Source organism: Micropterus salmoides, unplaced genomic scaffold (assembly GCF_014851395.1).
Source record: "Micropterus salmoides isolate LMB-PRFRI ecotype aquatic unplaced genomic scaffold, ASM1485139v1 Ms_hic_scaffold_20, whole genome shotgun sequence".
Classification (NCBI taxonomy): Eukaryota; Metazoa; Chordata; class Actinopteri; order Centrarchiformes; family Centrarchidae; genus Micropterus; species Micropterus salmoides.
In genome coordinates this window covers 28,613,868-28,627,600 of record NW_024041151.1, presented here as the reverse complement: position 1 = coordinate 28,627,600, position 13,733 = coordinate 28,613,868, and the positions used below count along the sequence as shown (strand labels likewise).

The following is a 13,733-nucleotide window of genomic DNA, read 5'->3' as shown; positions in this document are numbered from 1 at the left end:
GGAAATCTGAATAGTTATAGTTGTGTAAATTTGAGATATAAGTTCACTTTAAATTGCCTTTACTATTACTGTTAGTGAAAAATATTCCTTTATGATGTATAATTTGATTTTGGATAATTTTAGTAAGTAAATTTGAGAATGAAAGTTCATGCTTGACCTTGGAAACAGCAACAGTTGACAAACAATCTCAACTCAGTGGCTGTTCTGGACCTTTCAATCATATATAAACTTCCTCAGCAGATAAGGTTGCCAATTGTCATGGAATCACTTTTCTGATTAGGACTTAATATTAATCAAAATCATCAACGAACCAAACAGCATCAAACTGATTTAAAATGAAACAATAAAGTTGATGTAGAATAGAAGCCCCTCTGTGTGTGGTTGAGATACCACCATGTTTGACATTTGGGCAACATTTGGAGATAAACACCAAACAACAGCGACCTCTACTGGGCAATGTGGATTATTTCTAAGGAATGTCCAGGAATCGTCCATTCAGAGCCTTGATTTTGGGTCATGTGACCTAGCAGCCGCGTAAAGGAAGGATTGAACGGCAACAACAGACATGGAGGCGTCTCCGTTCAGCTTCACACCGGAGAGGTACTGGACGGAGGAGAAAGAGAGGGCGCTCATAGCGTTTTTCTCCAGTAAGTCAAACACTTTACAAAAGCAACCTTTCATTCCGTATACTTTGCTGTGTTGACAACATCGATGTATGTGACGGAAGCTGCAACATTTGTGGGCAACCGTTGCTCGACGATACCGACGAGTGTTAGCAACAGCAATGGCGACTAGCAACTTAAGTCAAGTTAGCTGTTCTCCTAAAAATACGTCAAAGACGGCATCTTGATTTATGTTGATTCAATAACGTTAAACGTTTCACCTGTAACGTTAGATCTAAATATAAAAGGATGAAATTAACGATGTTCACTGGCTTTGTAAATGTACTCTACTTTATCCTTCGTATTTGTAGCAATTTAACGTTAGTATACTGGACATTAGTCTTGTCTCAAGGCTACCGCTTATTTAATCCATTATTAGTTACCCTCTTAAGTATTGAAAGCCTCTTGGTGCTTCCACAGATTTTCCACACATGGAGATGCTAAAGAAAACACAGAATCACCTGACTAACACAACTCAGTGAAACTTGCCGAGCTTAATAGTCCAGAAAGCATCACAACGAATAACGACACCTGAGGTACACCACAGATGACTAATGTAACATTACATTTACTGAGCTGATGTATCCAAAGCGGCTTACAATAAGTGCAGTTCAACGATGTGGAATGGTTGAAAAGCCAAAAATTGCAAAAACCATGCAAGTGCATCAAATAATGCTGAACTGCTCCAAGTACTACTTTTAGAAACATTGAGAAAGAGAGAGGTTTGGATTTTTTTTAATGGGCCAAGGTGCAGTCTGAACAGATGAGTTTTCAGTCTGCTATGGAAGATGTGTAGAGTTTCTGCTGAACTCAGTCTTGTGGGAAGCTGGCAGTTCCACCGGTGCCCTGTGAGGAGGTGTTGGGTGTGAGGAGTAGGGATGTGCGGATCAATACTTCAAGCTGCTCATTTGGCATAGATTTCTTAAAATATATATATAAATACAAAATGTGTGTGGCTGCATCTGCATCATTTTGTATAATGTCTGTGTCAATAAACAGCTCTGACATATTCTGTGTCACTGTGAACTGTAGAAACCTAAGTGACATGAGAATCCAGCAGGCAGCCAAGTATTTATTTAAAACAAACGAGTAACTTGAGGGTTAACCCTGGGTTTTCAGTGTTACAAGATTGGTTCACTTCTTACATCGCCATGGTAACTTATGTTTTGTGCAAGAAAACAGATCAGCACATATAAAAGCAACACCTACTGACCAATCAATTCTCATGGATGCTGTGGAGCTCGGTGTCAGATCATGAGAGGGTCAACAGACAGAGACTTACTGAAGCACTAAAGCCTTGTATTTGTACTTGGAAGATATGAAAGTAAGCCTACTTACCACTTTGTAAGTGGCAAATATATATTTATTTTTCTGTTTGCTCCCAAGTCAGTTTCACACTGCAGGCTTTTTATGTCAGCTGTCCGTCCTGCATGTGGCAGCTGCAGTAGTGTTTAGCCAGGATTATGTGTTTAACTTCTTCGTATTTGTCTAATATTACCTTGTGCTCTTCGTTTGTGAAATATGCCGCTCTGCTGCCAGTAGATTTGTCGATGTTTCTGATTGGTCATTGGCTGCAAACCCTTTCCTGCTCATGGCTGCATTGGGAAAGCTGCTGGTTGGCTTACCGGGCTGATAACCAGCGTTGTGTGACTGCTTAGCGTGATCACGATTGTTAGGGTTAGTGAAGCCTGATAATGAATCAGAAGGAGCTTTATTGCCAAGTAATGTTTTACACATACGAGGAATTTGCTTTGGTGATGAGGTGCTACACGTGGACAAACACACAGTTGGCATAAATAAATGTAGAAATATATAAAGCAAGTTATATAAGAATAATTAAAAGAATACAGAAAAATAATACAACAATTTGCAAAGAAAGAACAATGTAGCAGATATTTAATGAAAAGATATCCCACTATGAACTTTCTTCATAGTGCAGGCCCCTGATGGAGAAAGTATTGAGAAAACAAAACGAAAAGTTGCGTGAATCAGTCGCACAATTCCGCATCAAACTTGCGAGAGAACGGCTGAATGTTGCGTGGTGTGGTACTACTTTTTACCTGTAGATAAAAACACAGCAAGATGCAATATTTGTCACAGTAAAGTGCCACATAAAGTGAAAGTTGCTCTGGTAAAAGCACGGGCTGTTTAAGCACATTAAGAAATCTTTTTTTAAACGGTGCTGATTTTATATTTGTTATAATTATTGATTTATTTATAGTGTTCGTGTAAAATTCTGGACTATTTTTGTACTTATTACAACAAACAATTGTACCAATATTTGCTTTTGTAATATATGTGTTATTAATGGCCGGTATATTATCAAGGGATTTCGAATTTTTTTTATTTTTGAAAATGATGATTATTTTGGAAAACACATACCCATTTAAGAAGTGATCAGTATTTGTGTAGTTAAATTTGTAACAAATATCTGTATCATTTCAAATTAGATTAGAGAGATTACAGTGATGTCGTTAGCAGGTGCCTGGTCTAAAGTATCTACAAGAAGAGTGGTGTACAGGACTGTAAAGTATACACACATCAGATGAGGAAAAAGCAGGTATATAAAAAGAGTGAAAATATACCATCCTGTCACTTGTCCTCCTGTGAAAGACTCTTGTTTTTATATGCCTGAGTCTTCACATGAAGAGGCTGCCGCTTCAAACAAGGAGTGACTTTTAAACACAAGTGTTGAATGCTCAGTGGCTACAGAAGTTAACCACACCCCTGTTAGTAATAACTAATTAGTAATACAATGAACCTAATGGTGCAGGCTGTGCATTAGGCCCCATCTACACTAGTTTTGAAACAAATACAGTCTCCGTCCACAGCAGCGTTTTAGCTGTGTTTTAGAGTTGATCTCTGTCTACTTCAAAACGACTGAAAACGCACGTCTAGTGGCCGTTCACTTACACTGGGCATGCGCGTGCCTGTGTAAACAGGAAGCACATGGTCTATTCCGTAGTTACAGAAGATTTGGGGAAAGAATAAAGTAATGCAGACGAAGAACCACACCACATATTTTTTTGCATGGACCAATAATGAGCTGGGACTGTTACTGAATGTAACACATGCGTTTAAAGCGACTGTGGCGGTGGAAAACAGACTCGGAGTCGTTTCACAGTAAATGCGGCGACATTCACAGTAGTAGCCTACAAGTGTAGGCAGTGTTTTCAAACTTCTCCGTTTTAGCTCTTTGTTTTTCGCCGTTTTAGTCTGGAAGGAAGGTGCAATCATAGCAAAAGTTTTAAAACCAAATCGCAGTAGTGTGGATGGGGCCTTCGACACTAGATTCCACTGACAGCTCAACAAACAACAGTTTATACAGATTAGCGAAACCCTTAGGAATGAGCTCTCTTAACCCTGCACTGGTTTCAGATAAGGTCACCACAAAGCTAGGTGCAGTTAAGTAATCGGATTAAAGTCTACCACCACAGCAGATAGAGCAGAGTCAAGCAGAGAGAATGCCTATTTGAAAAGTAAATATCCTCAGCCTAGTTCTAGCAGTATTTTAAACAGAGGTTTTTTTCATTTCCCAGAGCACAGTTGTCTGTGGAACCACAAGTCGGAGAGCTACAAGAACCGACAGCTGCGATGGAAAACCTTGGAACACCTGAGGATCCTTCTGTCAGCTCACCCCCCACCTGTTCGTTTCACAGGTTAGGCTCTGGTCTTATCCATTGATTTTCAAACTTGCATTTTGTGCAGGAGAAACAAAAATCAAGTCTTTTACTCTTCTGGTTTTCTTTCCAGTGGAAGACATTAAGAACAAGTTCAAGAACCTTCGTACCACCTTTCAGCGACAGTACAAAATGGTAAAGGCAAGCAAGGTGTGCAGGTCGGACGACGTGTTCGTGCCGCAGTGGAAGCACTACCAGCAGCTGATGTTCCTGCAGGGCTGCTGGGACCAGGATGACAGCTCCGAGGACCCGCCTCTCTCGCCGCTGACTGTTCCACAGGAAGAGAGCCAGCCTGTTCTCCCCTCCCCGGGACCGATCATTTCCGTCCTACCCACGCCGTCCACCTCCACCTCGTCCTCCTGCGTCCCCTCCAACATGATTGTTAAATGTTACTGGACTGAAGAGAGGGAGCGTGCACTCATAGCTTTCTACTCTGGTAAACAAACCACTGATTCCAAATTCACAATTACTAGTTGTTACTGAGAGGGATTGGTATCAAGGACGCTGGTGTCATTACAACTTGGGGGGGGGGGGCGCAAACATGGAAATTTCTCAAGATGTTTACAGGTATGATCAATGTCAACATTTGCAAGCTAGCTAAACTTGGTAGCTAGCTACCTCTAAATATGGTGTTAAGTTATTTCTCTTGAGGCAGTAAACACAGTCTGGTTACGTTTTGTGTTGATGGGTAGTTTCAACAAAATGACTTACAAGCCTAGCAGTCACCACCACTAGACTCACTGAAGACCCAACTCACGTGCTACAGAGATAAAATCTGGGAAACGTAGCCCAATAGCAAGCAAATCCCACTTGATTTAGAGCTGAAGATAAATAGGAATGGCATAAACAAAATCTTTAGTAATTTATTGTCCCTTAAGACCCAAGCCGCCCACCCCCCCCCCAGTCTCTGCACCCAGGATTGATATACATAGACAAAACCTAATGTTTGGAACTTAATAGTGTTTCGTAGTTGACGGGTGATGTTGTTGTTGTGCACAGAGCATAACTGTCTGTGGAACAAGAAGTCTGAAAACCACAACAACCGTCAGCTCAGACTGAGGCTGCTGGAGGCGCTGAGGAGCCAGCTGTCCGACCACTCAGTGTTTTTCTCAGGTAAATATCACTCGGTGCAGCTTCTTTTAATGGCTACAGGCCAACATAAAGTTGCTGTCAGGGGATAAACTCCCACTGGAGGTCAAAAGTACATACCAGCAGTGTTTGTACATTCAGGTATTTTTGGCCAACGGTTAGCAACTTATGTTGGACCAACATTTTTATTGCATATTCTGTTATCATACCTTAAACTATCCCGTGACCCCCGGGCAGCGTCCACTCCCCCACGTTTATGTTCCTGAGTGAAATGAAAACAGAAGGGGTTCTCTGTGGAGCGTGCGCATGAGGGTGACCCAATACGCAAGTCCACTGATCTACAGGTGGCAGTAATGCGGCAAGATACACAGAAATGAACCAGCAAAGGCAGGAAAGAAGAAGACTGCTAGCTGGTAAACATGGATGCTAATTATACAGGTTGCAGACTTTAAGAAAAACTGGCATGGCAAGTGTTTCATGAGGAAGGACATGCATTCACCACTTTTGTTAGACCTCAACGCATTGCATTTCCATGAGTAACACTGAAGGCGAACATACATTTTTTTGTTTACAAGAAAGCTCCTCGGTGTACTTTTATACTGGAGTCAGGATGTGTTTTAGCCGAAAGACCGAAAGCAGGAGGAAACTGCTAGCCTGGCTCTGTCCAAACTTTTAAAATAGCCCTACTAAGCTTATACTAACATGTTCTCGTCAGTTTAGTGCACATACACCTGAAAATAAAAGTTTGGTTTTAGGGCAAGTTAATGTTGGAACAGCCAGTGACTGTATGTAGCCTTTTGAATTCTTGTCATACATACAGAGACCAAAACCAGAACCTGTGCTCACCAACTGGATGTGGCAATCCACGCAGTAGCTGGAGATGCTGCAAAGAAGTGCTGGGCAAATGGATAAACTTTTCCAGCATTCTCCATAGAACCACTTCTTGTTTTTTTTAAAAATTAAACAAACAAGATAAAACTTGTCCATTAGTGTCTTTTAGAGGTGTAGGTATTTGTGAACTTTTGGCATATCCAGGCTCCTTTGCCCCCTTCCAGTATTTATGCTAAGCTAGGCTAACTTCCTTACTCCCGTTCTGTACATAACACATTGACAATGATCTTTTCATCTCATTCTCAGAAAGAACCCGGCATAGTTCATTTCAAAAGCAGCAGAATTATTCATCGATCGAATCGACAACACTTGTTCAATCTAAAATGGCGTCATCAGGAAGTTCTTTCTAATGAGTGAAGCTCTAACATTTTTACAGTTGCTAAAAGACCTATATAGTATCAAAACATTCAGTTTTATCAAAGATATTGGCAGTGCTTGGGAAATATACAAGCAAAATCACGTGTTACGATGTTAGCAAACAGGTACATTTTACAATCTGTCCAATACTCACACTCCTGCAGCTTTTTAGCTGCTAAACGTTCCACCTCATTAAAGGTGCTGTAAAACCAAAACTCCGAGATAAACGAGTCCAGAACAGTTGGTCATAATTGCTAGGTTTGTCACTATAAAAGACACTTTCACTGTCATATGATTCAGTGTTAATAGAGAAAATATATATTTTACTCAGTTTAATTTTACACAGCAACACATGACTACTGACTAAAATCTGACAGAAGGAACAAACATACATTTCAGAAACAAGTTACGATAGCCGATTGAGTATTTTTTGAAAAGTGAGTCCTTTTGTTGCTGTTTTGCAGTTGAAGACGTGAAGTGCAAGTTCAAGAACCTTCGGACCGTTTTCAACCGGGAATACAAGGCGGTCCAGGCAAGTAGGGCGTCTGACAAACTCTACATGTCCAAATGGAAACACTACCAGCAGCTGCTCTTCCTCTGCGAGTCATGCGACGAAGACGACAGCCCAGACGACCTGTACATACCGATGCCACAGGAAGACAAGGATCTGGAACATGGAAACCAAACACCCTCTTCCACCCTGAGCAGCCTCTCCTGCAGCTCCACCCACACCAACAGCAGCAAGTTCAACAGCCCCTCTGCTCCCTCTAGCGATGCCAAAACCAGCACCAGCGCTGCATACCAAATCTTCCTCTCTGCGTCTCAAGATGATCTCAAACTAGCCAGCCAGACACCTGCTCCCACACTCCCCGCCTCCCCGTCCACTTCACTACCAGACACCAAACCTTTTACAAACCCCTCCCCTGTAAATGTCTCCGTGTCCGGTTCAGTTCAGCAAGACAGCAGACTGAGCACTGACTCCCGCTGCCACTGGAACGAGGACAAAGTCCAGCAGCTCATATCGTTTTACTCTGGTTGGTGGCATAATTTATGTTGCTGTTGAATTTTATTTTTATTGTTTTAAATAAAGGGCTGTCTGGGTGTGTACAGACCAGTACAGCAGTGTACAGCTCGACTGATATCTCCCTTAGTCCTGTTGTGAATTACTATTTGAGCACACCCTTTTAGGAGCTTCTCCTAACTTGTTCAGTTACAAGCTACGTTTATCTTAAAGTGCTCCAGCGATTTAGCATTGCCGTCCTATAACGCTGTCGGACTCATGATGCTCTGTATTTGTATAGCGCCTTTCTAGTCTTTTCAACCACTCAAAGCGCTTTTACACTAAATCACATTGACCATTCACACACATTAAGCCACCAGGGGCAATTCGGAGTTCAGTATCTTACCCAAGGACAATTCGACATGCAGCCTGGAGGAGCCGGGGATTGAACCGCCGATCTTTCGATTAACAGGCAACCCGCTCTCCTGAGCCACAGCCGCCCCTAATGATGGACAGGTTAAAGCAGGTTAAAGACTCAGAATTGCTGCAACTTAACCACAGGCATTGCTTTTTTAATCCCACACGTTTTTCTTCCTTTTCAAAACCTGCCACCTACATCACAATACAACTTGAGAGCTCCGAGGTTTGGGCGTGCAACGCTAGTAGTGGATAATGTAACCTCGAGCCACTAGCCTCAAGCAGAGATGAGCAGTGGGCCGCAGAGATCTGGGAAGCTCACTCCCTTCCAACTCCACACCTCCAGATTTTTTGGTTTTTCAACTTGTAGCGTTCAGACTTTGATGTGTAGTTCCCCTTTAAGGTGTTTTGTGTCTACGGCCCCACACCAGTTTAGCATGGGACAAGTATCTGGTTACTGGTTTCTAAAGTTGCTGTAGTGACGTGAGAGGAAGATTCATGCGGTCATAGCTGTATTTTATTGTTTTTATCTGGGAATTGAAAGTTTTTCTTTTTTTTTTCTAGAGCACAGCTGTTTGTGGAACCACAAGTCGGAAAGCTACAGGAACAGGCTGTTGAGACAGAGCCTGCTGGAGACACTGAGCAGCCTCCTTTCTGACAATGAGCCTGTCCCATTCACAGGTAACAATGATGGTGTTAGTGTTGTAGTGTTGGCAACAGGAGAACTTGGATGTAAACATAGAGAGACTGTACCAGAACAACACATTTACAGGCTGGTGGAGCCTTATCTAGTTGATTAGTTTGAGGATTTACGATCAAATTGTGATTTTTAACAAAATGATCCACACTTTGCGGCTAACAAGTTCTGTAATTCTTCATTCTCCAGTGGAGGACATAAAGACAAAGTTCAGGAACCTGCGGACCATCTTCCAGCGTGAACACAAGGCAGTGAGCTCAAACAAAACGTGTGGTTCGGAGGACTTTTACCTTCCAAAATGGAAACACTACCGCGAGCTGATGTTCCTCTGCGACTCCTGTGACGAAGACGAGCAACCTCAAGACCCCCGCATCCACGAACTGCAGGGGTTCGGCCTCCTACATTACCACGGCGCCAACCAAACTACTACCAAACTGGCATCACGGAACCTCGAAGCCCCTCCCTCGCCTACTCCCCCGGACTCCCAGCACTCCTCCCCCTCCTCCTCCCCCTCCACATCCTGCTCTCACAATGACAGCAAGGCGTCAGGACGCAAGCGGGCGAGCTGTCGCCCGCCTCCGCCCACGACCAGCGAGGTGCTGGACTTCATGAGAACGTTCTGTCAAAGTCAGACAACGTCACCGCACTCAGGGTTCCTGAAGTACGTGGAGGAGTGTCTGAACGAGACGCCGCCGGACAAAGTGAAGAAACTGAAAAAGAAGATAATTCAAACGATCCACAGCGCATCTGAGGAGGTTTAGTGTTTAACAGTTTGTGGAACTTAAGTCAGTCTCGCTGGAGTTTCTTCTTATTACCATTGCTTCCTAACGAGCTTGATTACATTACTCCCCAGCTGCCCTCTCATTCCAAATTAGACCTTGTTAGAAACCTGTATTAGGTTCCAACAGGCAGATACCCTTGTCTCCAAAACATCTGCAATCCACCCAGTGGACAGACTGTTATCACAAAGCCTTCTACACATACTCCGTGGCAGCATTGCTGTTACATCTAACGTCGAGTCTGTTTCAGCACCTATGTGCACTTTCACGCACTCCCAGTAGGCAAGCATGTCCCGTGTCAGAAAAATGCCAACACACAGCACGCTTAACCCACACTTGATGTACACTTTCCTAAGACGGCTTCGAAGCAGTGTTCTCAATGAATCCTGCAACTCACCTACTGCACCACACCAATCCAGATGCTGGCAGTACTACGCCTAAAAGCTAGTTTTAGGCCTGACAGCTGTGAACTGAACATGAAAAAGTTTACATTAATGACGGAATGAATTCAGCCTGATCATTATTATCTATGTCCAAAGTTATGGCAGAACAGTTGGTTTTCCTATATTAGTAATAACATAATATTAAAGCAATGTTGGAGAAGTAGCAAGAGACAGGCAGGTAGGTACTGTAGGTACACAGGCAGGTTGGCCAGCCAATCAGTTCTTTTGGACCGAATGCTTGTTACAGTCCCTCGACAGCCACAGATACCGGATTTAAAAAATAAATAAAATTGTGAGTCAGAGCACTTGATTTATTGCTGTCGGGATATAACAAATATAACGACATGCTTCTGAAATAATTTGCCTGTCCTACCTTAAATCTATTCTAGATGGGAGTGATAAGAATAATTTTGCTGTCAGTGTGAAAATAAAAATAAAAAAATATATCCTTTTTAAAGATTTTAGATGTTTGACAACATTTTTTATGGAGCATTTAAACAGAAACCATCAAAAATAATGTTTGATCTCACATATAGTAGACCTACGTGCCTTTGGATTACTTCTCTTAGTAGAAACACACATTCAGGAGCTGTCATGTGGTTGTAACAGTAATACTGTATGCTTGATCATACTTCCACCAAATCATCTGGGCTTGATTATGCCATGTACAGTAATTGTATATGGAGGAGTGATGGGATGTCCTTTTCAGTCAAGAGTGCCCTGTGGAGTTTACATTTAAACATCAAACAAAACTTATATTTACATTCATTGTTTCTCACCAAAGCATGGCGGGTGTATCCCCACAAATTTAGATATCTAAAATCTTGCATTGTTCTTCTTCTTCCCTGCCTTTGTTGGCACCTTGCATCATATCTTGGTGCATTACCAGCACCTGTAGATCAGTAGAATAGTGTGAAATCATTGGCAGGAATGTGTAGTGCGTCACCCATGTACATGTGTGCATGCATAAATGGACCATAAATACTAGTATACAGCCACACTAGTAAAGTAAAAAGATGTCATTTTAGGCGATCTCACTCAGTTTACTCGATGTCAGTGTTATCTGTTATCATCCATCTGTGAGAAACTGGACATTCAGCTTATTTATCATTATACATGCCTTTCAGTTTAGCTTTGCAGTGGAATACTAACAGCACATGACTGTATATAAAAATGGACAAGAATCCACTTCCTCTGAAACCAAAATATTGCAGGTATCCAGGCCCGCCCATACACTGGGTCAGTTCACAGGCACAGGCAGGGCTTAGCTGTTAACCATGACGTCATACTTCCTTTTATAGCATCAAATAACAAATGGTCAGTGGTAAATCCCTGCATTTCGACATTTCCAATGACAGCATTTGTAAAATTCCCTTTAACTTCATTTCAATAAATTAAATCAGATTTCACAGAGAACTTTAAATTGTTAGATTACCAACATTAGCGAGTTGCATGCTACATTACACACTATAATTCAAAAATTTGAATGTTAACATGTATATGGTTAGCATCTCAGTCATAGTAGAGGCCTCCTGTCATAAACCGATGGGTTTTTACAAGTGGACTGGCAGCCGAAAAGCCAGCGGGTCAAAGTCATTCTGGACTATGTTGGGCTGACTAACATCTTTGTATGGGTATTGCTATCATGGGTAAAACCACAACTGAATATAACAAAGAGACAAGACAATAGATTCAAGAGAGTATTCTTGAAGCACTACAGTATTTTAGAATTTATTGTGAATAATTGTTGCTAAAACTTCATCCAGAGAGCCTTCTCAAGAAACACAGTCACGTGAGACTGAAAGATAGAGCAAAACATAAACTTCGGCTTCATTCCCTGTGCTCGTACATCTGTGTCTCACTGAGATTCATTCCAAAATGACCTACACACCATTTCAAGTCAGTTAATATAAACTCATTTTTGAGTATAGATATAGAACTATTTAGGGATGAATTTGCATTTTGGAAGGAAACCGCTCATGTTGAAGTCGGAGAAGTGATTGGGTTAGACATTTTTATGTTGTATTGCCAACTTAATGCTCAGATATCACAGAGAAATCTAAATATTATGAGGAGCGTTTCTGTTCTGTGGTATTTAACCACAGCGTCACTGTTTTAAAAAAAGCGTGGCGGAGTTTCTTTTTACTTCTGTCCAGCTCACGATGGGAAATTATCCTCAGTTGGACAAATCTTTCGCCAGACATCCAGTTTTGTGATGAATTTGAGACTGAATTTTGATGCTTACAGAACATGTTTGTGAAATGTTTTAGAACTTAGCCAAAAAATGATTTTCTGAATTGCTAAAATTCCAACAAATGTCTCTGACATGTTATATACCTCTTTAATTTATTTTAGTTTTAGCATTTATGGTGGAAGATCTATGTTGTAAAATAATTTTAGAAATGTTGAGTTGGAAGACCTGCACTGTAAGTAGGAACTGATAACAGATCACATAATTGTAACCCAACAAGTGATGTTTGTGGGCAATTATAACATTTAACTATAACTTATTTTAAATAAGTCTGAAGATGTTAATTTAACTGTTCTTTGTCAACTTGTTGAGGTTTAATTACACTTTGACTTTTTGGCATCAACTGCTGCTCAGCTGTAAAAATAATATATATAAAGTTCTTAGACCTGCAAGTAGTTGTCTTTAGGAAAAATATCTATGCATGTAAAGATATAAATGTTTAAAAGTTATATTCCTTTACAGTGGTAAACAACATTAGGTTTTAGTCAGATCTTTTGAAGCAATGATTATTTTTTTTAGCACCAGCTATGATTTTTAAGTTTTTTTGAATTGCACATTTTATATAAGAATGACTTGTATCTGTTTCTTTGGTGTTTGTACATATTTGTTTAAATGGGACTTGTGCCTTATCAGAAACACAGTAACGCATTTCCAGTAAATGTGTAGTAATTTGTCTTTTCAACTTTGGACTGTATATTATTAAATTAAATATACAGAAATATAAGGACCAGAGGATGCTGTGTAGTGTTTTTAAATATAGTTTTGTTTCTCCATAATTCCTCTAAAACCTACATCTTCTAATCATATTTTTGTCCTGAGTGTATCTTCACAAATCAACACTGCTTTCACCAGGGTTAAAGTGGTCAATTACAAAACTCAATACTTTGTAACATAACCTTTGTTGGCAAAGGTTTTCTGTAAGTCTCCAGCAGGTTTGCACACACTGTAGCTGGTATTTTGGCCCATTCCTCCATGCAGATCTCCTCTAGAGCAGTGATGTTTTGGGGCTGTCGCTGGGCAACACGGACTTTCAACTCCCTCCATAAATTTTCTATGGGGTTGAGGTCTGGAGACTGGCTGGGCAACTCCAGGACCTTGAAATGCTTTTTACGGAGCCACTCCTTCGTTGCCCGAGCGGTGTGTTTGGGGTCATTGTCATGCTGGAAGACCCAGCCACGTTCCATATTCAAGGCTCTCACTGATGGAAGGAGGTTTTGGCTTAAAATCTCACGATACATGGCCCCGTTCATTCTTCCCTTAACACGGATCAGTCTTCCTGTCCCCTTTGCAGAAAAACAGCCCCAAAGCATGTTTCCTCCCCCATGCTTCACAGTAGGTATGGTGTTCTTGGGATGCGTTGAGTTTTTACCAAAAAGTTCTATTTTGGTTTCATCTGACCACATGATATTCTCCCAATCCTCTTCTGGATCATCCATACGCTCTCTGGCAGACTTCAGACGGGCCTGG

General features: G+C 41.3%; 1 protein-coding gene across 1 annotated transcript; it reads left to right on the top strand.

Moving 5' to 3' along the window:
• Window positions 1-534: 534 nt before the first annotated feature.
• LOC119914650 lies at window positions 535-12,990 on the top strand. Its single transcript, XM_038734089.1, has 7 exons — window positions 535-647; window positions 4,202-4,321; window positions 4,416-4,778; window positions 5,342-5,455; window positions 7,144-7,713; window positions 8,661-8,777; window positions 8,983-12,990. The coding sequence occupies exons 1-7, from the start codon at window positions 566-568 to the stop codon at window positions 9,552-9,554; spliced, it is 1,938 nt and encodes a 645-aa protein (XP_038590017.1). The 5' UTR covers window positions 535-565; the 3' UTR covers window positions 9,555-12,990.
• The last annotated feature ends 743 nt before the right edge of the window (window positions 12,991-13,733 follow it).

Excerpts from the sequence above, each read along its gene's own strand:
- LOC119914650 (XM_038734089.1), top strand. The coding sequence starts at position 566 with ATGGAGGCGTCTCCGTTCAGCTTCACACCGGAGAGGTACTGGACGGAG. Across the intron at positions 4,779-5,341 it reads ACTCATAGCTTTCTACTCTG|AGCATAACTGTCTGTGGAAC; the intron begins GTAAACAAACCA and ends TGTTGTGCACAG. Across the intron at positions 8,778-8,982 it reads TGAGCCTGTCCCATTCACAG|TGGAGGACATAAAGACAAAG; the intron begins GTAACAATGATG and ends TTCATTCTCCAG.